The 23,949-nt window shown below is 43.5% G+C and overlaps 2 protein-coding genes across 19 annotated transcripts in view; both read right to left on the bottom strand.

Moving 5' to 3' along the window:
• Positions 1-8,465, bottom strand: part of CAMK2B (calcium/calmodulin dependent protein kinase II beta) — a 214,786-nt gene extending 206,321 nt beyond the window's left edge. For all 17 annotated transcript variants that reach the window (XM_058194307.1, XM_058194325.1, XM_058194310.1 and 14 more), the window contains exon 1: positions 8,243-8,465. In XM_058194307.1, coding sequence (XP_058050290.1) covers positions 8,243-8,307 — 65 coding nt within the window. In that variant the 5' untranslated portion in view covers positions 8,308-8,465. The remainder of the gene's footprint in view (positions 1-8,242) is intronic.
• Positions 8,466-17,135: 8,670 nt separating this feature from the next.
• Positions 17,136-23,949, bottom strand: part of NUDCD3 (NudC domain containing 3) — a 65,609-nt gene continuing 58,795 nt past the window's right edge. For both annotated transcript variants that reach the window (XM_058194137.1, XM_058194138.1), the window contains 2 exons: positions 20,412-20,600; positions 17,136-19,203 (listed from right to left, as the gene is read on the bottom strand). In XM_058194137.1, the coding sequence (XP_058050120.1) occupies positions 19,093-19,203; positions 20,412-20,600 (300 nt within the window). In that variant the 3' untranslated portion in view covers positions 17,136-19,092. The remainder of the gene's footprint in view (positions 19,204-20,411; positions 20,601-23,949) is intronic.

Below are 23,949 nucleotides of genomic sequence, written 5' to 3'. Positions count from 1 at the left end.
CACATCAAAGGCAGCCCCCAGTACACATGGTACTTCGCATGGTGGACCAAGAAATGTTCAACCACAAACTGCCAACCATGTTTCAATGGAACATGTTGTTTCTTACTTTACTAATTTATGGCTCAGGGTGCAATCAGAACTCCCAAGTTGAGTTAAGTGAGTACTCTGAGTAGGTTAAGCGTGGATGTGTGTGTTACGTGAACACATTTCCTGTGTTTCAAAGGCAACAACAGCTAAAGCTAACATCTGGGAGATCAACCAAAACTATATAATGAAGTAAAAATAAACTTTGCCAGGGTGAACACTGATTGTGGCTAAGCCATACTGTGGTTTAGATTTGTGAACCCAGACACCGTGATACATAAATTGTAGGATTTTGTGTTATGTGTAAAGTCACTGTGGCTTGGGTAACAAACATTATTGAAACCAAACTGTCAACAAGTCAATCTTCCTTTTTTTGTCACAATGCTTAAGAGATCCTGATAGGCATCCAACTCACACAGAAGACAATTTTCATATCCCACTGGGACTAAATGGATGGGGGAATTCCTGGGATCACCATGAGATCTCTAAAGTTACTATCCTGCATCATCCAATCATGGAAAGCACCAAGTCCAATAATAATCCCAAGGCAACAGAAATACATTGCAACTGAACACAGGTAGTCCTTGACTTACGACCACGATTGAGCCCAAAATTTCCATTGCTAAGCAAGACATTTGTTAAGTGAATTTTGCCCCATTTACCCACCTTTCCTGCCACAGTTGTTAAGTGAATCACTGCAGTTGTTAAGTTAGTAACATGGCTGTTAAATGAATCTGGATTCCCCGTTGACTTGTCACAAAGGCGATCACCAGGACACTGCAACCGTCATAAATATGAGTCAGTTGCCAAGCGTTCATGTGACCATGAGGCTGCTGCAATGGTCATAAGTATGAGAAACAGATATAAATCACTTTTTTTAGTGTTGTTGAATCTTTGAAACGGTCACTAAATAAATTGTTGTAAGTTGAGGGCTATCTGTGTATTGTTGCTGTCAACCAATTGCGCACAATCAACAAAAACTGCATCCTCCTTGTGCATTTAACGTTATTTACATCCTATGACAAGGAATGAAAAGTAACAAAAGCAACTATTGCCATGTCCTGTTTTATCACCTCCCTCGGATATGACACTATTGGCCTTCACTGCCCTAACTTACATATATTAAAGTGAACTCTATAGTGTGAATAGCTCCTAATACAATCTAGAAATTGCAAACAACCCAAAATAAATCTGCCAGAGTCTTGACTGAGGTTCTAGCACCCAAAGCTTATTCCTCTGACCTCTTGTTAACCCAGGATTAAAACTTCTAAAAAGCTGACTCCAACCGTGTGAGTCTGCTCCAAATTCCAACTTTGATTCTTCAAACTACCTGAGAATGAGGTGAGTGGCTTTATAAAGTAAGCCTTTTCAACTCTCTCTTCCAAACTTGGGAGAGACCTCTCATGGATTGAGCTTGGCCCAACCCAGTTAAACAGGGCCGGTTTAGCTCTGCCTGGTAAGGCCTGTTATTAAGAACACAAAGCCTGCAATTACTGCAGGTTCGAGCCCGGCCCAAGGCTGACTCAGCCTTCCATCCTTTATAAGGTAGGTAAAATGAGGACCCAGATTGTTGGGGGGGCAATAAGTTGACTTTGTAAATATATACAAATAGAATGAGACTATTGCCCTATACATTGTAAGCCGCCCTGAGTCTTCGGAGAAGGGCGGGGTATAAATGTAAAAAAAAAAAAAAAAAAAAAAGAAGTATCATTCATGAGGAATATTAAAAAAAATGAAATCACGTTACATAGAAGTATGTCATCATTACTCTTTGATATATTTTTTTAGGAGACCCTCATTTACAGCTTGTAGATCTTACTCAGTTCTCTTACCAACTGTGGGCATGTCTCATTCTTCACACTACAGCCAGCTTGTATTTTAATATATTCCTCGTCTCTTAAGAGAGACAAATCTAATGCATTTCATCTTGTTTATAAATGGGGGTTGGAGATGTTCTCCATATATTTGAAAATAAGCCAGTTTTAGCTTCCATGATGATGGCATAGATAGAGTTAAATAAGCCAACCATCTTCAAACTACATTCTTCAAGGATGCAATGGATGCAATGAATGCATTATCTCACCACCCTTACATGGGAACAAAGTCCATCTTTACAATATATGCAATATATACTCTTCTAGACTAACTGATCTGGACGTGCATTCAATAATATTCGCTTGTAAGCATGCCTTTTTAAAAATGATAGCATAAGGGAAAGGGAACCTATCATTTCCAAAAAAGATATTCTTCAGTTGCAGTATGGAATGCTAATAAATTCTGTGATATATACATAACAATAAAAGCAATTTCTCTGAGCTATCCTTCTTCATCTAGTAAATTCATAGCAACCAAGATTCTAAATTCTACTTCTTGCTTTCTTCTTTGTGGATACCAAGAAAGACTCTCTCAAATAAAATTCAACTCCTGGTGACTTCATGGATAAATCCACGTAGATTTTAACAGTCATACAGAAAGGCTTTGCCACAGCCACCTTCGGCTATCTTTTGGACTAACTCAATGTTTCTCAATGTCAACAACTTTTAAGATGTGCGGACTTCAAGTCCCAGAATTCTGGGAATTGAAAGCCACGCTTTTTAAAAGTTGCTGAGATGAGAAACACGGGGACTAGTTTACCAGTTTTAGCCCTGGGGTTCCTGAGGTTCTCTTAAATAAGTACCAACTCTGCTTAGATTTGATGGGGAACAGGGCAGGGACAACAGGAAAATCCAGCTAAAGTTTGGCAGCCTGTGAAGAACTTTTATCAATAATCATTGAGTTACGGAAGTTTATAGGTTACTTCTGTTAGATTTAGCAGACATCCAAATGGTTTAACTTAGGTTGCCCCATGGTCCAAGTATTGACAATAATTGGGAACGGAAGCCTACAAAACTTTACTTAGATGACCTTCCATATGGAACAGCTGGAAGAGAAAGGCCATTGCTGTCTAAGGAACCGGATCTTTCACTGCACTGTTGGGAAGCAACTTAGTTCAGGGCTAACACTATATAGGTAGTCCTTGACTTGCGTTGCTAAGCAAGGGGTTGGTTAAGGCCTGATGTTTTTGGAATGATGGTTAAGTGAGTAACTGAAGTTATTAAGTGAATCACTGCAGTCATTAAGCTACTCTGACTAGTTTCTTTGTCGGAAGCTGGCTGGAAAGGTCACAAACAGCGATTTACATGAGCCCAGGATGCTGCAATTTTTTCATAAATACATATCTGTGGCCAGGTGCCCAAATTTTGATCACACGACCATGGAGATGCTGCGACCGTCCTAAGTGAGAGGAACAGTCATAAGTCTCTTTTTTCAAGGCCGTTATAACTTCGAACATTCGCTAAATGAACGGTTGTAGTTTGAGGACAATCTGTACTATAGTGTAACACAGAGAACATTATCAGCTTCCTGTACTCCACAATTGCTTCCTGGGCCCATGACCTCACTCTGTCTTATGGCAGGATCAGCCCCAGGAATTGTGACAGCAAGAACAACATCTTCACCTCCCGGAACCAAATGTCTCAAGAACAGCCCTGCTGTCAAATTTCAAATCCCAGCTGGGCTCAAGAACAAACAGCCATTTAGATCAGCAGCCCCCAACCTTTGGGCACCAGGGACTGGTTCTGCGGAGAGGTTTTTCCGCGGACCGGAGGGGGCGTGGTTTCGTGTGCTGCCTGCATCATGTGGACAGGAATTCGCTTGTTTGCGTGGCCCAGTGCTGTTCCACGAACCAGGGGTTGGGGACCCCTGATTTAGAGAAGACCGGACAATCCCATCCAGCAGCAATAGTCCGAGGATGGATGGATAAGATGATCACTAGAGATCTCATTTTATCACATCAACATAACATTATCAACATAACAGCATCTCTTCCTCTGATGCACAGGAGAATCTCATAAAACCATTTAATCCAAGTCCTAACATTACGTAAAAGCATCATTGCCCATTGTTGGGAAGCTACAAACAAACTCTACTTTCTGCTGTGTTAAAAAAAAAGGATGATCTTTGGGAATGAAAGGCTTCTGGAGAAATCCACCTGAGCTGTTGCATTTAGTAATCACTGACTGACTAGAATTGCAACTACCATCACTCCAAAAAAAAAAAAAAGAAGAAGACGACGACCTAGCTAAGAAACCAGGACAGTTATATTAAAATAATCAAGGAGAATAAGGTTGATTTTAGGACAAAGGAGAAAAGCTCACATGTTCTAACATGAGGATATTGTGCTACATTTTTCATAAAGGGGGCTGTAGTCTACCACTACATCAATGTATCTCCTGATCCAATGTTCTTGAGATTTTTCAGAAGAATTGGACTCCAAAGCCCATCATTCCCTCAGCCAACCTGGCTAAGAATGACAGGCAAGTGTCAATGGAGATTCTCAGTCATCCAGGTCATGGTTGTCTCAAAAATGCTTTTTCAAAAGGCAACTGGACTTGCTTGGTTTTTCTTTGAAGATGTTTCACTTCTCATCCTAGAAGCTTCTTCAGTTCCCAGAGAAGAACATCTTCAAGGAAAAAACAAAGAAAGTCCAGTTGCCTTTTGAAAAAGCACTTTGGGGACAATGACAAGCAAGGTGAAGTCCAAAACATTTAGAACGTACAGGGTGGAAAAGGTGGACCCAGTGATCCAAGATGTTTCACATCTGTTCTCAGAGTTTGCTCTAACTGACTAACCTGCAACTCACTAATCTGGATAGCTCTGGCTGGCTATTAGAAGCTGGGGAAGGTTAGTGGGGCAGCATTCGCATCCTGACCAGCAGAAGATAAGCCCATGGACCCTGAAATGAAGCCAATCATGGAAACGGTAGTTCCACAGTTAGACTTATGTCAACTCAGGGCTGCAGACAGTCTTTAGTTAGAGGTCTCTTCAAGAGTTAACACACTGAATTATCATTTTGAAGGGGGAAAGAGAAAATAAATGTATGGGGAGCAGTCCTGTTAGCTGTCAGTAATTTGAACTTAATCACATGTTGTTTTTTCATTTGGTTCCATCCATTTTTTCACCCCAATTCTTTTTTGAACTATTTGGGAAGATCTATAGCCCCTCCTTTCCCCCCAGAATCTTATATCAGCTTACAAGAGGATCTCTCTTTTACCCTCAAAATGACCCTGAAAAGGAGGTTAGGCTGAAAAAGAGAGAGTAGTTCAAAATCACCCAATGAATTTCTATTGGCTGTTGGTGGAATTCAACCTGGGATTCCCTAGTTCAAGTTTAGCTACACCTGCCACGTTACACACGTACAATTCCCACCCAAAAAGAGAGCTTAATCATGATATAAATCTAACACTCGTGCCACCAGTGCAGAAATCCTGACACAGAATTAATACTGAAAGGACTACCTCTTAACATGTATGTAACATATACTACCCAACTGTGTAAAGGAAGAACATTACACCTCCTAATAACACAGGTATACACCTACGTAACAGTAGGTCTATGGGGTTTTCTATTGCACAAAGCCACAAATTAATTCTGGGTGGGGGGGGGAAATTCTCAGTGGGCAAAGATCTTATTTGAGGAAGTGCATCCTATCTCAAGGGTTTTTTTTTTACCCCTTTTCTCTCTTCTGCTTTAGATTTGGTTCTAGGAATCTTTTAGATCAGGTAAAAACAACCCTGATGGATGCAAATTAGCATCAGAAGGAAAAAGAGAAGAGAAGCTGCATTATAAAGGAGATATGAAAAGACAGATTTGGGTTGCATCCAGAATCGTAATTCTTCCTCTTTCATTTTGCTGAAAAGCATGTGTGCTGGACAGAGGCTGAGCTTGGAAAAACAGCCTGTCAGCTTTTAAAAACTTGTTATTTATGACCACAACCCACAATTTGCAACACCACCTAAGCCAAGAAACGTTACTGCTGGCCTTCCACCCTGACACAACAGCCATCTGAATTCTATCAGAATCTAAATGGGGAAGAGGGGAAACAGATGAGAGAGAAGCATGTTACACATGCTAAATCATTTTTTTTTTTATTTCTCCCCTTTTAAAGGTCTCAATGGGGAAGCCAAACAAACAAGTTGGGGGTCGACACACAACTTCACAGCTTCTGGTGTCCCTTGAAAAACTAAATAAACAATTAACAATATATCAAGTTGAGACTCTGCTGTTCTGCTTTTTCCATGCCATTATTCACAGCAAAAAAGCACTGCTTAGTCTGTTTCCATGGCTTTTATATCAGCAGCTGTTTTTTAAGACTGTCACAGTATATTATATAATATACATTTACACAGACACACTAACACACACACACTCTCATTCAGCACAGCAAAGAGGTCAGCCATCCCAAACCACCCTTGGAATCTCTGAAATTTGCTTTATGCCTTAGGTAGCCACAAACCTGACTTTGCCACCCTAGGAGAATTCACATTTCTGGGGGAAGGAGAAGTGGAGGCAGCAACCAAAGGGGAAAAGAATGACTGGGGGTGGTGTCTAAATGGGTGGCTAATGTGAAGGAGGAAACCTGAAAGCAGCTTTTCTCTCCTAGCTTTAAAGCCCAAATCTATCCAATAGGCTGGAGAGGAGGTAATGCAGATCTTTTTCCACAAAGCTCTACTAAGAGCTTGCTTACAGCTCTGGGAATTTCAAAAATGTCTATTTAGTGCAATGGAACAGGCAGGGAATTCTTCTCTTCTACGGGGACCATGAGAAGCTGACTTGGAAAGAGATCCACAAACGGGACTTCCACCTTTGGCTGCCCTTAATATAGAGGGGTGTAAGAGGAGACCCGGGGAAAGTGATGGCTACCCGTCACTCGCTCCCCGCTCAACATGCAGGGTGGCTGGGATCACCAGCTGCGGAGGAACCACAATAAGGAGCAAGTGTGGGAAGAAGGGAGGAGAGCAGCTGCTTTGGGACCCGGCTGCCCCAATTAAAGGGGTCGGACTGTCCTCGGCCACGTGTTGGGGGAAACCGCTCCCAGCGCCGGACCCCCAAACCCTGGTTCGGCTCGACTCCAAACGAGCAAGGCAGAGATCAGGACAGGATCCTGGCTGGGGTCGTTTCAGCAGCCCGGAGCCACGCGGCTCTACCCTGGCCCGGCCCGGCGTGCCTCAGAGCAGGTGCAGAGCGCCCGCCGTTAATGAGCAGTTCTAGCCAAACTGCAGATCTTGAAGTTAGGGCGGGGAACGGGGGGGGTCGAAATGGGCAATCCCCCCCCCCAAAAAACCCGTTGCGGAAAAAGCCCGCAGAATCTCTCTCCGAAACCCCAAGAGGGGGGCTCGGCCGGGGGGGCGACTTCCCCGGTCCCTCCGGAAGGCAGCAAAGGCGGCGCCACCAATGGGCGAGCGGCGGACTCCCCGACCCCTCCCCAGCGTTACGCAATACGCCCGGCTCCCGGGCGGTCCCCGAGCCCAGCCCCTCCCCTGCCCGGCTGGCTCCCAAGGCAAAGGATTAACCCCTTCCTCCTCCCCGCCCGCTCCCTCCGAGGGGCTTTCCCTCCTCGGCCCCCTCAGGGCAGCCCCCCCCCAGAAGCTCCCCTCTGCCCCCCCCCTCCCCATTGCCAGGGAGTGGCAGCCGGCCCCGCTTCGCCGAGGGAGCCCAACAAGCGGGAGCAGCTGGGCTTCCACGGTGTCCCCCTCCCCACCTCCCACCTCCGGCGCGCAACAAGCAGCGGTAGCACCGCCGCCGCCCTCGGCAACGCTTGGCCGAAGGGCCGGAGCGCAGAGCCTGGCAGCCCCCCTCGCGGCTCGGGCATCCCCCTCCCGCCGCCACGTGCTCGCTCTGCCCGCCTGGGAGCCACTCGGGGGCAAAGCGGCCGCCACTGCAGCAAGGGAACTGCGGCTCCGGCGCTCTCCCCGGCGCCAGCTCCGACGGAGGGCGCAGGAGAAACCGCAGGAGGCGGCGCGGCTCTTGCGAAGGGAGCGGCGAGGGGCTGCGCGGGTCCGCCGGCCGCAGCTCTGCAACGTGCGTCATGGCTGCGCAGCGCCGGCTAGGATGCGGGCCCCCCCCCTCGCCTCTTCTGCCGGGCCGCGCCGGGCCTGGACGGTCGCTCTGCAGGCAAAACTGGAGGGGGGCTGCAGGCGCCCCTCCTCGGCTGCAGCGTCCAGGGCTCGCCTTTCCTTCCCCCGCCCCTCCGCCTGCCCGGTCTCGGGGCGGTTTTGCGTCGAGCTCGGAAAGGGAACCCCGTTTTACCCGGGCGGACCCCGCGGCCTCGGCTCCTTACTTGCCAATTTCCTCGTAAAGCTGATACTCGTCGGTGAAGCGGGTGCAGGTCACGGTAGTGGCCATCGCGGCTGCAGCTTCACTCCGCAATGAGCCGCCCGGGCTCCGCTCCGGCTGGCAGCGGGGGGGAGGGGAGAGAAGGGGCGGGGAGGAGAAGGAAGGGGCGAGGCAAGCGCCGAGCAACGGGGTCCGCGGAAGAGCCGCTCCTGGCTGCGGGCGGCGGAGCGCGGCCCCTGCAGAGCGAGCGAGCGAGCGAGCAGCGATCCCGGCACTGGGCAGAGCCCGCGAGAGCTGCCGGCGGGGGGAGGGAGGGGCGACCGGCCCCCCGGTTCCCCCTCGCTTGTTTGACCGGGCGGAGGGTGTCGCTTCGCCCACTTCAATGCCGGGAGCGGCTGGCGCCTGTGCGGGGCTCGGAGTCCCACCTGCGCCCTTAGCTACGTCCACCTCCAGCAAGCTGGGCTGGGTTGGGTGATGGAGCCGGTCTTTTCCCCTCCGCGTTTGCTGAATTGCCCCGTGCGTTCCCCTTCTCGGAGGAGGGAATGACGGAAGCCTTATTCAGACGTGTGATGGAGCCCCAAACTTCATCCAATACCTTGCAGGTGACTTCCACGCCCCCCAGGTGTATTTGAATCCGCCCTACAACTTTCTCTCTCACGTGCAGCTCCAAATATTCCTAACCAGGCCGGCCTTGGACAAAATGACTCTATTATCTAGAACATTTGCCCTGCTAAGAGGCTGTGTTCCTGCCTCTTCTGCCCAGAGCCGCTTCCCTCATCCACCGATGAACACCTGGGTCCAGTAGCTGCTCCCTTTCTGCCACTGCAGGTCGCCCTCAAATCTAACCCAATCCTGCTATCTTCTCGTCTCGTTTGACAGCCACTTCCTGATGCTGACTCCAGCATTTTGCAGCTCCGGAGGCATCAGGTGCTTGGTCAGCACCTCGGAAGGAAGTTCGAGATGCAAACTTCAAGCCAGACTTTTGAGCAGGGTGGGGCTTACTCGCAAGAAAATTGAGACTAGGTTGCTTTGCCAATGTGGTCCTCTGTTGCCATGATTCATTCTACTTATTTAGTTTGCATGATAGATAAAAGAGCTTTAGAATAGAATACTGAAACAACTGGAAGGGACGGTTGAGGTCTTCTAGTTCGGTCCCCTCCTCAAGCTGAAGATCCTATACCATTTCAGACAAATGGCTGTTCAGTCTCTTTTTAAAATGATGATGGGGCACCCACATCGTCTGAAGGCAAGCTGTTGCGCTGGTTGATTGTCCTAGCTGTTAGGAAGTTCCTCCTTAATTCCAGGTTGTTTCTCTCCTTTTTAATTTTTTTTATTAATTTTCTTTTGTTTGCATTTATTAGTGCTTAATAAACATCATGTTGTCTAGGTATTTGCTTAACAATACAGATTACATTTTAATCTCCACCCCTTTTTTCCAATCACTGGTAAAATAAATTCCATGTTTGATAATAATCTGTATCTTCTTGATTAGTTTCCATCCATTGATTCTTGTCTTCTTTATTTAACTGAACCTATTTTTTCTGGGTTTATAGACAAGAAGGGAACCATTGATTAACCAGGTGGGTTGGGTCACACCCAGATTCAAGTAGAGGCAGCTTAGTGCAAGGGTGCAACTACACCCTAGCTGTGGGAAGCTGATTTGTGGAGAAGCTTCTCTACGATGATGTTGAAGAACCATGGCAGGATTCTCACTGTGCCACCTATAGGATTATAACTTTGACCATCTTCACTATGATCCTTTAGTTCATTACCTATTGAGACCTGCCACAAAATAGCGTTAGCTTGGGCAGGATTTTCAAATGAGGTACCCCAGATCTGCAATGCTGTCTGGGGACATAGTCTCGTCTTACCCTTTGCATTAGAATCATTTAGTTGGGAGTTACATCAGCACTGAAAAAAGTGAGTTATGATCAGTCCTTATGCTTCCAATCCTCATAGCATCCCTGTCCAGCAAAATACAGGTGCTGAGCAACCAGCGTGCATTTAGAACGATTGCAGGGTCCTGGGCCATGTGATCTCCATCTGTGACCTTTTTATTTATTTAGAAAATTTATATTGCCACCTACGCGCACATGGCGACTCAAGGTGGCTTCTGACAAGCAAAGTCAATGGGACAAGACAGATTTGCTTAATGTCCATAGTGACTCACTTAACAACCCACGGCAAAAAAGATGGTAATATTGGGCATGCGTCATTTAATGAAGACCTTGTTTAGCGACAGAAGTTCCGGTCCCAGTTTGTAGTTGTAAGTCAAGGACTACCTGAATCTGATTCTTCATGTTTAATGCAACATGCTGGTTTGTCACACAACATACTAACCCATTATTAAATAAATCATCATTCACTCAGTCCACATTCTAGGTTTGCATAAGCACTGACTCTTAAAACTATTCACATGAACTGAATTCATGTATGCCCTTGGTTTTATGGTTTTCGTTGTTGTTAGCTGCCCAGGGTTGTGTTCTAAGATGAGCCTACAGACAAGTGTTTTAAGATGAATAGGCAGGCAGATGATAGACAGTCTCTCTCTCTCTCCCTCTCTCTCTCTCATCACAAAGTTAGATTTCAGTAGCTCCTCAGATGCTGCCACAGAACAGGCAATCCATTGGCTATACTGAGACATAGGTGAAACGTAGCTTAACTCACTGGAATTGCATAGGACATAGAATCATGCATTAACCATATTCTGTGAGTTCCCACAGCATACCATCACAAAGTAGCCAACTCTATTTTAGCCTTGAAACCCAACCATTCTTTGAGGATTGACTGTATTATGTCAAAGCACCTTCAGAATGAAGTAAATGATCTGTAGCCAGGAAAACCCCAAGGTCTACGGAAGTAGAAAAATATTTTACAGAATGGAAGGAAGCTTAAGCAGTTCAAGAAGGAATCGTAAACCTTCATGGCAGCAGGAGACATTTTGGAGACAGGCAGGATATGGATCAGGAAGGAAAGGGTTGCCATGAAGATTTTGTCTCCTGACAAAAATATCCTTTTCATGAAAATATTATTTAATGGGAACTGACTTGCTTCAAAGCAAAGCAGATGCCTTCAGCAACACTTTTACTCCCAAGTGTTTGTCAGGCCCATGGAGACCTCACAGGTCTCTTAGAAAATGAGACTATTTTCTACATCCCAACTCTTTGGAAATGTTCCCATCTGCCTATAAAAAATTTAAAAATACAAAAGGAAATGGAAATGGAACAACATGCTTTTCTGTCCTTGTCTAGAGAAGGGACTGCAGGCAGACATATCCACAGGGCTGGTCAAACAAATCAAGGTGGCAGGTACAATTGGATGATTGTAGCCCCTCCCTCCCACAAGAAGACTAGCAAATACGTATTAAGATGGCATTCACCATTGATAGGATTAAATCAGACGATTGTTGGTGCCAACTTTTTTTTTAAAGTCCACCCTTCCTATGGGTGCCTTTCAAGTGGCAGGGATTATTTTTACCATCTCTTGAAAGCAACTGTTTGGCAGCCCATTGTGTGAACATGTATGCACCATTTTTTAAACATTCTGAGTGGGTTCAGCAATCAAGCATGGTTCCATACTCCCACAATGATACACCTTGGATGACAGAGCTTCTGATTGACTCAAACCTGAAGCAGAAGTCCACATCGGTATTTTGTGGCTTGTTCAATGACTACATTTCATAGGATCAAAAGAACTAGGATGTACTGTAATACGAGCAAAATGAGGCCTCTGATGTTCAAGGCAAGGGAAGCTAAGTGATACATGCTCATATACACACTTTATAAGCAAGGGTGAGCTTGCACAAGTTAAGCCAGAAAGAAGCCATCTTTACACAGTCAAAAACCCTACTTACCCCATTTGCTTACATTTACATGTGTTTTACCTTCAAATGCAGTGAACAGAACGGCCAGCTTTCACCAGTCATGGTATGAGTTAGTTCCCCCTACTAACCCATAAACCTTGGTTCACATACTTGCTAACTGTCTATGGAGATTCTCAGTCATCAGGTCAGTTTTAAAAAAGCTTCTTGGATGAAAAGCGAAACATCTTTAAGCAAAAAGAAAGTCCAGTTGCCTTTTGAAAAATCACCTTTGGGATAACTTGCTAATACAACGCATGTTAACCCAACCAGGTTACATCATGGTTTAGCATGTTGGTAGCCAAATTAGTACCAGAGCTATGATCTGCTCCATACCACCAAGCAAAGGGCAGATTTTTCAGGTTCTATGAGATGTCCCTGCCCTTGAGGAGCTCATTTCTTAGAGTGATTTGCATAAGAGGCTCTGAAACAAACCAAGAAAATAAATCAGGATGTGGCAGAGATTATTTGGTACAACCATAAATAAGACCCTGGCTTGTTCCCATGGGTTTCTGCAGCAAGATCGGGAACTCATCCAATCAAGGAATGTTAGCATTATGCTATGGAAGGTGCCAAATGCAATCTTCATCTCCAGATGAACAGACCAGGCATCAGATGATGGAAGCATTCCCCACTGACAGCTGCTGGACAACTGCTGCTGGTAAGTGGTCAATATTAGCCGAGCTGGAATAATAGCTTGAACCTTCTAAAGTAGCTTCTTAAATTCCTTTAATACTGTACAACCCAGGCCACAAACAAAGTTGAAAGGTGTTTACAGAGCCAATAGCTCTGGACAATTCATTCATACAACAAAATCAATATGCCCTTCAAATAAGCCAAAGAGCCAGGATGGAAAAGTAGCCAGCAAATCAGTATAGCTGCTTTGTTTTGCTTTCTAAGATGGTGATTGGGAGTCCAAGCTTGGCCTCAAGTCAGTTAAGGAAATGACAATTTGCCCGTCCCACCTTGCTGGTTTTCATGAGGAGGTCAGGTGACAAAGGCATTGCACAACAGGCAGAAGCATGGGTCCTCACTTTTGCTGAGCATCTTATGCTGATGCTCAAAGATGACATGCGGTATAAGGCTGGGGGATAGGGAATTGCGAGTTGGACCATCCCACTGCTCAAACAGAGCACTTCTTGGGAAAGTGGAGTCAATTCTCTTTGAACATGCCCTGCAGAGCATAAAGCAGGAGCAGAGAATGGATTCCCGAGTTTTAAGATTTCTTCAGAGCAGATGATGGCACCCTCTGAGCCCATGCAAACTAAGTCCCCCCAGCATCGTTGCCTGCCCATGTCTGCCTGTTGCCATGGGCACCGTGGGCGTATGTGGGGGCTGCATGTTGCTAACAGATATTTTTATTCTAACCATAAAGGAATTATCATCATGTAAGGCTCTGGGAAGTAGCAGTGCAGCTGGGTGTAAGCTAACTAGGGTGGCAAAGTACAGGCTGAATGTGAGAAATGATCCATCCCATTTCATTTGGTGGGGGAGAAAACTGTGGGAACTATTTCCCCCCCTTTTCAGTCAGTGAGGGAAATGATATCCTCCCTTACCTGTCCACCCCTCCTGCATTCCAAAGCAAACTGAATGCTTCCACCTTGTCTAGGTTTTGGTGTTTCGAAGGACCATTTCCATGAATTCAAGGTCAATTCTATGCTAAGCCATAATGTGGTTTGGGTCGGGTAAAACCCAGGATTACTTTTTGCAAATCATGTCTAAGGGTAGCATACAATATAAACCCTGCCAGTTATTATTTATTAAACATGGTTAAACCTAAATAAGATGTCATCTAAACCAGACCTTTCTCTCTCCAGTATATACAGATCTTAATTCAGGATGCTGTTTTTATAAATTTCATTTTAGAAAGTAACTCATTCTCCCAATGTCCAATGAAATTAATCTTAGTATTAAAGGCACGGTTTTCTTTCATGTATGGTTTGGGGCACAAACAAGCTTGTTGGGATAGTCTTAAGAGCAAAGCTAACTCTAGAAAGTTAGATCAAGATTGATGTGTTTGAATCCCTTTCCTGCCTCATCTCTCTGCATTTCTTTTGGATTTGTTTGCTTATTTTCTCATTTGTCCTTTCTTAATATTTCTAACACTTCTTCTGAACTGAGAGATGAACTAAGAGCCTGGCTCACATGTTGCATTAAAGCAAAATGTATTTTTAATGCTTTTAATGTAGCACTGTTTTTACTCCCAAGTTGTTCAGTCGTTGGTGAGTGGGTGGCCTTAGAAACTGAAATTATAAATATACTTTGCAAACCAGGATTATGGATTTGTAAATTGGGTAAGCCCTGTCAGTTTTATTCCCTCAGTAAACTATGGTCAAATGAACTGTGGCTTATGTGTTATGAAGGTTGAGTCTACATATTTACAATATTATAAGCCACTTTAGTTAGAAGTATTGTTGAAGCTGTTTAAAGTTAATTTAACAGTATTATCAGCACTTTTGACTAAGTTTAGAGAGATGATGGCAGTAAAACTAATTATTGGGTAAAGTACCTATGACATTAATACAATACCCAAAGAATGTTATTCACTTCCAGTATTGTGTTTTGCAATCATTGATTTGTGCTTTTTTTTTTGTATTTTGATGGACAGGTCTTGTTAAAACAATCACAATTTCTATGAACAACTGTAAAAGAAAAATAGATTACCAGTATCTTAAAAACAGTTCTCTAATAGAGCTGTTGAAATATTTAATTGGATTATGGAAGTCTGTCATCAAAGCTGATGAGGCCGAGAAGTAAGTAGCAATTGTTTGAAGTACCGCATCTTTATAAATCATATAAGGCATGTAAAACTTTAGCTTTTTAGTTCTTTACATACAGGCTTGGTCTGGATGTCCCTGATGAGAAAAGAAAGCAAGCCTGTCCATTCAAAACACAGAATGAATGCAGAATAAGCAGAGGCATTTCTCTAAAAACAAAATATCCTGGAGGCTATCTTCTCCTAGCAGAAAGCTAGGTTCAATGCAATCTCAAACCAAATGAATGCCAAGTGACCTGACTCTATACAATACTGTTGTTGGGTTGAACTTGAAGATTAGATATATTAAAAATAAAATCACATTTCTTCAAAGGCTCCACTTTCGTTGCATAGCTTAGATTCTTCCCACTTCCCCACCCTATTTCTGATTCAATAATTGTGCATTATTTGGGCAGAAGATATTCTGTGGGACAGGATATCTTCTGCCTTCATATTATCTTCTTTCTAGAATACCTGTGGGACTAAAATCAAATTGATATTATCACTGAGTTTTTTTAGTATGTCCACGCCTGTTCCTATTTTGCCAAAATGTACTGCTACAAATCTATATAGTTAGATAATTTACATTCTGTGAACAGCCGTTATACCGACTCACCAAAATGATCAGCCCAGCTAATTCCTGGGTTTTTTTTTTTCTTAGCTGGAAATTTAACCAAGCTGCTGGATTGCTTTGTTTAGTGAACTGAACCCACGAGTTTTTATTTCCAAAAGGAAGAGGATGCATTTCTCCTACAGAGAACCATCCCCCCCTTTTGAATTATCCTTCTTCAGACTTTTAAGAGAGTCACCAGGAGTGATGCATTTCTACAAAAACTCAAACTCACAAACATTATTTCTAAGATCCAGGGGCTTTTTTCAACAATGAAATGTGTGGGTGGACAGGGGACAAAATACTAATCAGTAGCAGGTCTTGTGAAGTTTTTCAGAATAATGTGCTCCTAGGAACCACCCACAGCACTTTGGACAAACCTCAAAGCCGCTCCGTGGTTGATTTTAGGTGCTTTAGAAATAATAAATTATGTAAAAACCGAGAAGCACTTACCGGCAGTTGAGCCCTCAACTCTTTAGCTCTTTTCCTTTAAGGAAAAAAAATTAGGCACTAGAATAACAAATGTACTGTAAGTTATACTGACTGCTCAAAGGAAGCTGGTCTAACACTAGGTGCTGTTTGGGACACAGGCATTCATCTGTGCATCCAGGAAACCTACAAGGGCCATGGAATATAATGGATGGAATACATGAGTAAGGACCTACCCTATTAACCAGAGAATGGCTATAATGTTAAAAGCTCATTTTTTTGCGGGGAAAAACATTTAAAAATCCAGAGTGCAAAATTACCCCGGCCTACTTTCTACGACCAACATACCACTGTCCTTTCTTCAGAAATTGGATTGCAGAGGAATGGCCACTACTGAACAAAATGCATTGTCTGTTTCCAGTGGCAGCTGATGCTACCATCTTCTGAAGCAAGTGCAGGCTCACATCAAAGCCTTTGCCTTGCACATGTGGGACTGGGATTCCAGCCCTGCCCAAACAGCTGAACGTTCACCTGCTTCAATCATTGCTTTTGTGGCATGGCAGCTGCTGCCCTGAGGGCATGTAACACACCCAAAAGCATGTAGCAGAATGGTTGCTTTTTGCCAAGGTAATGGTCTTGGGTACTGCCTTGCCATCATGGCCACAGCACTTGGCCTCTTGTGATTGAAATGCCAAGGTCTTGCCTAGGTCACTTCCCAAAGCTCATACTCTAAAACGCCTTTCTATAATGGGGAGCACTTAACTATGTTTCTCAAAAAGGGATGAGATGCTTCCCCACTGCAAAAATCGGAGCAATCCAAGGACCAATATTCTCTCTACTTCAAACACAGGGTGATTCAACAGGGTTTCCTCTAAGCCAGGGCTGTACGAACTTCTGGCCCATGGGCCGGATGCGTCACATGCTGGCCACACCCAGTTTAGCAAAGGAGAAAAAAGTCATGTGACAACTCTGTGACGACGTGAGTTTGACACCCCTGCTGTAATCCGTAAGAGGTGATTCAACAATTCATTGTCTCTCTCATCATGCATGTATAGCCAACAAGATGACCCTGGCTTCATCTGCTAGCAGAATTCAGGAATGATGCTGTCAACACACTAAAAATAAACCATGGCTATATTCTCTCATTTCTTACTAGAACCCTTAGCATGTCATGCTAAGGTTGGCGAATCAAACCAATGATGGCCCATTAGCCAACCTACACACAGACAGACCTAGTGAATGCATTTGTCTCTAAGCCAGTCTTATATTTTAATGGGATGTTTTGTGCAGTTTCAGTATTTCACTCAGTCATAGTCTAAAATGATACAGATAACAACCAATACATTTCCAATCAACCCACATTCTCTACATCCATATTCTTTGACATTATATGTTGCTTTCTGGTTCCTTAGGTGACATCATCATTCTATTTTTTCTTCAATTGTCTTTCAGCTTGCTGGAAGATTAAAAGATCACCTCTGAAAAAGCAAATCTTTTTGTCGATTCTGTGCCCAGCTGTCACAGGGTGGAACACTTTCTGGATGGACAAATCTTCTGTGAAATTAGACTCTGCTGTTGTTACATGGACTTTGTTGTCAGAATTATAATTCACCCAGGGAAACTGAGCCCCCAAACAGTATGTATTCTATCTGTGGACCCCCTCTCCTTCAGGATAGAAGAGACAACTATTTTACTTTCTGAGAAGCCCGTTTACAGATCCAACTCCCTTAAAATGCATTTTTAATATTTTGACAGGGTTGGGGCTTTTGTTATAAAGGGACAAATGGAAATGTACTGTCTATATTTCCATTTTTGTGTATAGCTATTTCTTATTATGTACACAGTAGACGGTTATTATGTAATGGCACAAATGTGGAACTAGTTAAAAGGTCCCTAGCCTGTCCAGCTACTGGAGTGTGACTTTTCCTTGATTTTTTTTTAAAAAAGAGTTATAAAGAAGATAATCACAATGGCCACATGCATGCATACATACATATGGAAATTGCTCTGCCCTAGGAGGAAAATTACCATTGGCCTTAATAGCAGTTTTCTTTCTGGGGCAAATAGCAGCTGGGGGGAGAGAGGCTAATTTTGTTGGGACCACTCTATACAAAAAGGCTCTTAAAACCTCTGCCAGATGGTCCTGATTACCCCCATCTCCTGTTGATAAAAATCCCAGAAATGCATAAAATACAATTATGCACTTCATATAATCATAGGTGGGGAAATGAGGACAATGGGGCTATGAGCTCAGAAAGCTTCCTGGCTAGAGCATTTGGAGAGATGGGAGAGGGGAGAGGGACGGAGAGGGAGGTGGGGAGAGAAAGACACAGAGGGAGAGAGCTGCAGTTTTCTGGGGTTCTGTGATCTGTAAATCACAAACACAAGCAAAACCACAGCATGAAGAACCTGTAAGTGTGCCCCTCTTTCATACTGGTTATTTGTTGGCCAGGCTCCATAGGCCATCATAGAAACGCTGGTGCAAGTGTTGCCTTCTGGACTGGCTCCTTTCCACAGACTTGCCTGATCCTCCAATGTTCCCCTCCCACTCCTAGGGTCTCAAGGACCAAACCCACAATTTAGATCATGCTCAAATGACACTGATTGCAGACTGTTGTCACTGCCCAGCACACTGAGGAGTTTGGGTTCCCTAAAAGCTGGAGAGTGGGCAGACAGGCAGACACACACACACACAGGAGGCGGTTTCAAGGAAGCCAGCAAGAAGTTGTCACCACTTCACCCAGCTGCATCTATTTCTGAAAAGGGGAGGAGGAATACCTTCAACCAAGCTCTCCTCTTTTCCCCGCCCCCCCACCCCAAGCAACAAATGAATCCATTAAGGAGACAAGGAAATGCTACCAGCAGCTGCTGGTTGCCGTGGTGACACAGTACGTAATGCTGCTTTTGCTAGGCTTCCCCCACATAAATATCAAAAGCACCAACCTGGAGCTAGAGGGAAGGACTTACACCCACGTTCCCGCTTCAATTCCCTCTCTGCCCCCTCCCCAAAAGCAAGCCCACACATGCCAATCATTTTTTAACAATCTTGTCATTTTACAAACAAGCCCCAAAGAACAAGCAGGGACAACAAGAGACCCTTCTAGCACCAGATGCAAGAGTCTGGCAGTAGCATCGGGTTCGTGCCAAGGATGAAGGCCACGATGTTCTCCTCCTCCTCCTTCTCCTCACTTGCTGGTACCATCAAAAATGCATGTTCCCCGGAGAGATGTTGAACATGGAAGGGTCGAACTTCTGCCCTCGGAATGGAGAGCCTTCGGCATCCCAGCCCTTCTTCAGCATCTCGTGGACTTTCTGAAAACAGGGCAGAGGCAAAAGCTCAAGAGATGAATTTATCCTTGCAAGGGTGGCCCAATGCCCATAACTTTAAATCAGGGCTGTCGGGAGAATTCAGGGAATTGAAATCCACAGGTCTTAAAGTTGCCCAGGTTGGACACCCCTGATTTAAATTATAGGGCAGGCATTTCCAAGGGATTGCAGACAGATATTTGAAATATTTGAGAAAACCAAATCAATTCAAGCTAATGGTCAGCTTATGGCTTTATTCTGATGGGGTGAGAGCCATGAATATCACTACAAACCCATTAGTACAGCCTTCTATTTGTTGGGGTATTTAAGAGTTTTCAACAATTTAGTGCAATCTTCCCTACCTGGAACTTTCCAGACATTGGGGACTGCATTTCCCAAATTTTCAACTAGAATGGAATTATACCTTGAAGATGGTTTTGATCATGATGGTTGGGAATTTTGGAAATTGAAAGTCCAATATGTTGAGAAAGTGCAGGTTGGAATAGACAAGGTATACCTCCCCCCTTTCTAAACTGGGATTATTCTTAATAGTTGATGGCAACCGTTTGATAAAGCATATCTGGAAATTGAATAGTACAGTAGTACAGATTGGCCAATACGGTAAGTCACATCTAATGGAAACCAAAACACCTAAGAATTTGCAGCTATACCAGGAAGAGCACAGCATAAAGGAGCAAGGAGACATAAAGTTTATTCCCATCATAATACATCATGGTTTAGGATGAAAGTACAAGAGAACATTGTTACTTTTGGTAAATAATGTGAATGAGATCTTGTATCTGTAGGTTATGCTCAGGAGTGTCCCTCCATTTACAGGTGGTTGTTTTTTTAAACAGTGGTTTCCATTTTTTTAATTTACTAAGATGAAAAAAACGTTAAGTTCCTACAAAAGATCTTGCTTGCTTGATGAATTCAGCTAGCTTGCAGGGTGAAAACTAGTATATCCTGGTAGTTCACATAGAGCGCTGTGAACTGAGTTTACCCCCTAATAGCCCTTTAAGAAAGAACACCACCAAATATCGATTTTATTTAGCAAATCAGCTAAAAAAAACCAACCTAGAATGGTAAGACTCAATAGTAAGTATTTTTTTTTTTTAAAGAAAAGAACCATCTCCAATAGCAACAAGGAACAATCAACAAACCATATTTTTTTCCCCCATTTTAACATCGGGCAGTGGAGCTATGAAACGTACCATTTCATGGCTCTGGGGTTTGCCTTGAAGCTTCTGATGATAATCAAAAGATAGCCTGTCCAGCACTGCATGTTCTTCTTCGTCCACCGTGGCCATAGAACGCTCCTTATTGATTTTATCAATGTCGATCTGCTCTTCGCCTTCCAAAATGGCACTCCACCAGTATTCACCTACTTTGCTGAGGTTAATCTAGGAAAAGACAGAAACATCATTAGCCGAGAGTGAAGCAGATAGCGACAATCAAAGAGGAGGAGGAGGAGGTCCTTGGTGCTGCAGCCATTACAGCCTGGGATTGTGAAACAACTTTCTTCAACCTAGTGCCCTGTAGAAGTTTCATCTTGTACAGAGGTGTCAAACTCGATTTCATTGAGGGCCACATCAGGGTTGTGTCTGACGCCTGGGTGGCCGTGGCTGGGGTGGCCATGGAAATGCAAATGCAAAAGGGGAAACATTTCTCGATGCCTCCTTGTCCTGTGATCAAATGCCACTTTTGCTAGTAGTTTGTTTTGCTACCACTCTGCCAGCGAAAACAGAGCTCGGGAGGGCCACGGGTGCCCCTCCCGAGCTCCATTTTCAGCTGCCACAGCCTCTTCCAGCACGCTGCCAGCTGCCACCAGGTTGTAAATCAGCGCCTGGTCCTTTGTTGTTTCCAGGATGGCCCCGCAGGCCAGATCTAAGTACCTAGGTGGGCTTGAGTTTGACACCTCTGATCTTGTAGGATGGTTCCTATTTTATAGGCTAGGAAAGACGATATTAAAAAGTACAGAGGGAACCGGAGGCTAAAACATACGAAGAATGGTTGTAGGAATTGGGTATGTCTAGTTTAATGAAAAGAAGGACTAGAGGTGACACAAAAGCAGTGTTTCAATATCTCAGGGGTTGCCACAAAGGAGAGGGGGTCAACCTATTCTCCAAAGAACCTGAAGGAAGATCAAGATGCAATGGATGGAAACTAATCAGGGAGAGAACCAACCTAGAACAAGAGAGGATTTTTCTGGCTATTAGAACAACTAATCAATGGAATGATTTGCCTCCAGACGTTTTGGGTGCTCCAACACTGGAGGATTTTAAGAAATGGTATCATCTTCTGCTTGAGCAGGGGGTTGGATTAGAAGGCCTCCAAGGTCCCTTCCAACTCTGTTATTGTTATTCTGCCAAGCTCTGATGCTTCATCATAAATCAACATGCAGCCTTTTATAGAACACATCCAAAAGAATGCAGTCCTCAATATAAAAAAGGTTTCCTCAAAGGGATCTATAATTGAAACGTCTCTCCTATTGAGTAATTTTTCAAATCCTCTTTTTCAGCTGGGACAGCAAAGATACCCATATCATAGAAATGTTTATGAAATATAACGGGAAAATATTTCTAAGTAGTCCTTAGACTATTTAGATTAACATAGATGAAGGCAGGTAATGCACAAGAAGGAATATAGTTATATATATATATAGAAGAAATATAGAATATAGAATAAAATATGACTTCTGTAACAGAGTTGTTAACGCTTGGAACTCATTACCTGACTCCATAGTCTCTTTTTAAAATCCCAAAATCTTCAACCAAAAACTGTCTACTATTGACCTCACCCCATTCCTAAAAGGACTATAAGGGGCGTGCATAAGAGCACAAAAGTGCCTACCGTTCCTGTCCTATTGTTCCCTTCATTATATCAAATTAACATAGCTGTTGCATGTTTTTACTTATATATACATATTTTTCTTTCATGATGTGTTGTTTTTATTTATGACAGTTTGTGTATAGTGTTGTGACAAAAATAAATAAATAAATAAATAAAAAATAGTTCCTTAGCATGCTTAGTTGGCTCTCTGTTACAGGGTAACTTTTTTTTTTTTAAAAAAGATAAAATTAATGGATGTGTAATGTAAAAAACAAACAAAACAAAACAAAAAACCCCTCAGTATCACATTTCACATATTGAATGGAAAATTAAGATGCCATACCCATGAAGGGAATCGGTTTGCATACATTCATACATCCACAATATAGAAAGAAACTTTGGTTCAAACTTAGTTTGATTAAAGTGAACAAGAGGAGGAGGGATTGAAAGGGGAGGAGGGGGCTACACATTGAATCTCCACTCTTCATGTGTAATAAACTGCATAGTTAATGCACAACTATAAGAGAAGATTCTGTTCTGTGACCACTAATACAATTACTAAAGAAACAGACCTGTTTTGCAATGTGGCAAGAAAGAGAGAGCTGCTCTTTGGGAGGCTGTGGGGAGAAACCAAGAAGTCACAAGTACCACTGGCGGCAAGAAGGAGAAATTATTGATGAGCACATTGTTTAATTAACATCAGAAAAGATGATAACTTTGGTCAAGTGCCAGGTTGAAACTCAAGGTTTCAGAGAGCTTAATACAGAGCAGAATCACAAGTCTGTGGAATCTAAAAGTAAGGGGAGATGCAAAGTGAAGGAGAACGGTTTTTCATGAAAATTACGGCCATAGTTTGCTTCTCAAAACATTATCGATCATCTGCAGAATGTTCCTGGTGCAATCCGACAAGTTTACATTTTTGTTAAAAATATTCAGACTTGACAAACTCTATAAAACTGCCCTTATTACTTTTTTTCCCCATGAAGACGAAACTGCATCTCGATCCATATAACACAAACAATCAGGTTGGATCAGAAAAAGGCTAAATCATTGAAGGCTTCCAGTTGTCAAAAAGAGAAGGGGAATGCACCGTTTAAGAAAGTTAGGCGTGTATGAATTCAGCTACTATGGTTAGTAAGCCACAATTTATAGCTTAATATATCCCATGAATTCAACCCATTGGTGGCTTATAAATAAAATGAAAGCGAAAATAAAAATGAAGTTGAAGATTCTCAAATATATCTATCATATGAGGCAGAAGCAAAGTCAGGGAAATAGGTACTTTCCAGAAATTAATGACAATTTATGAAGTACCCACAATAAAAAAAAAATGCAGGGCTTATCACTGAAGACCACTAGAAATTCAGAAAACAGTTGCACTTCAGGTCACAGCCCCATTTTCCTGTTTTCCCTATTCTCTGCTGCTCTGCATTCAGTCAGCATGATAATTGTTTATATACCTTGCCTCTTCTTAATGGGCTTTCAGCTGGCTGCCCCCTTGCCTAGTTTTTCTTAAACATCCGGTGAGCTCAATTAAGCAAAAAGTACAGGTATTCTATGACTTACAACAGCTCATTTAAGGACCATTTGAAGTTACAATGGCACTGAAAAAAGCGACATGATCATTTTTCACACTTACAACAGCAACCCCTAATGCAGGGGTGTCCAAACTTGGTCCCTTTAAGACTTGTGGACTTCAACTCCCAGAGTTCCTCAGCCAGCTTTGCTGGCTGAGGGACTCTGGGAGTTGAAGTCCACAAGTCTTAAAGGGACCAAGTTTGGACACCCCTGCCCTAATGGTTTCACCTTCCCCTCCCTGTATGCGATAGCACCTCATGATTTTAAAAACACAACAGGTCATTTGGAGCAATGCTGTGTTCTATTGAATTTGGTAGAGCATTTTTTTTCCAAAATTCAAAT

This window comes from Ahaetulla prasina, chromosome 9 (genome assembly GCF_028640845.1).
Source record: "Ahaetulla prasina isolate Xishuangbanna chromosome 9, ASM2864084v1, whole genome shotgun sequence".
NCBI lineage: Eukaryota > Metazoa > Chordata > Lepidosauria > Squamata > Colubridae > Ahaetulla > Ahaetulla prasina.
Note: the sequence above shows the minus strand (reverse complement) of the source record. Positions and strands in the feature narration are given on the sequence as shown.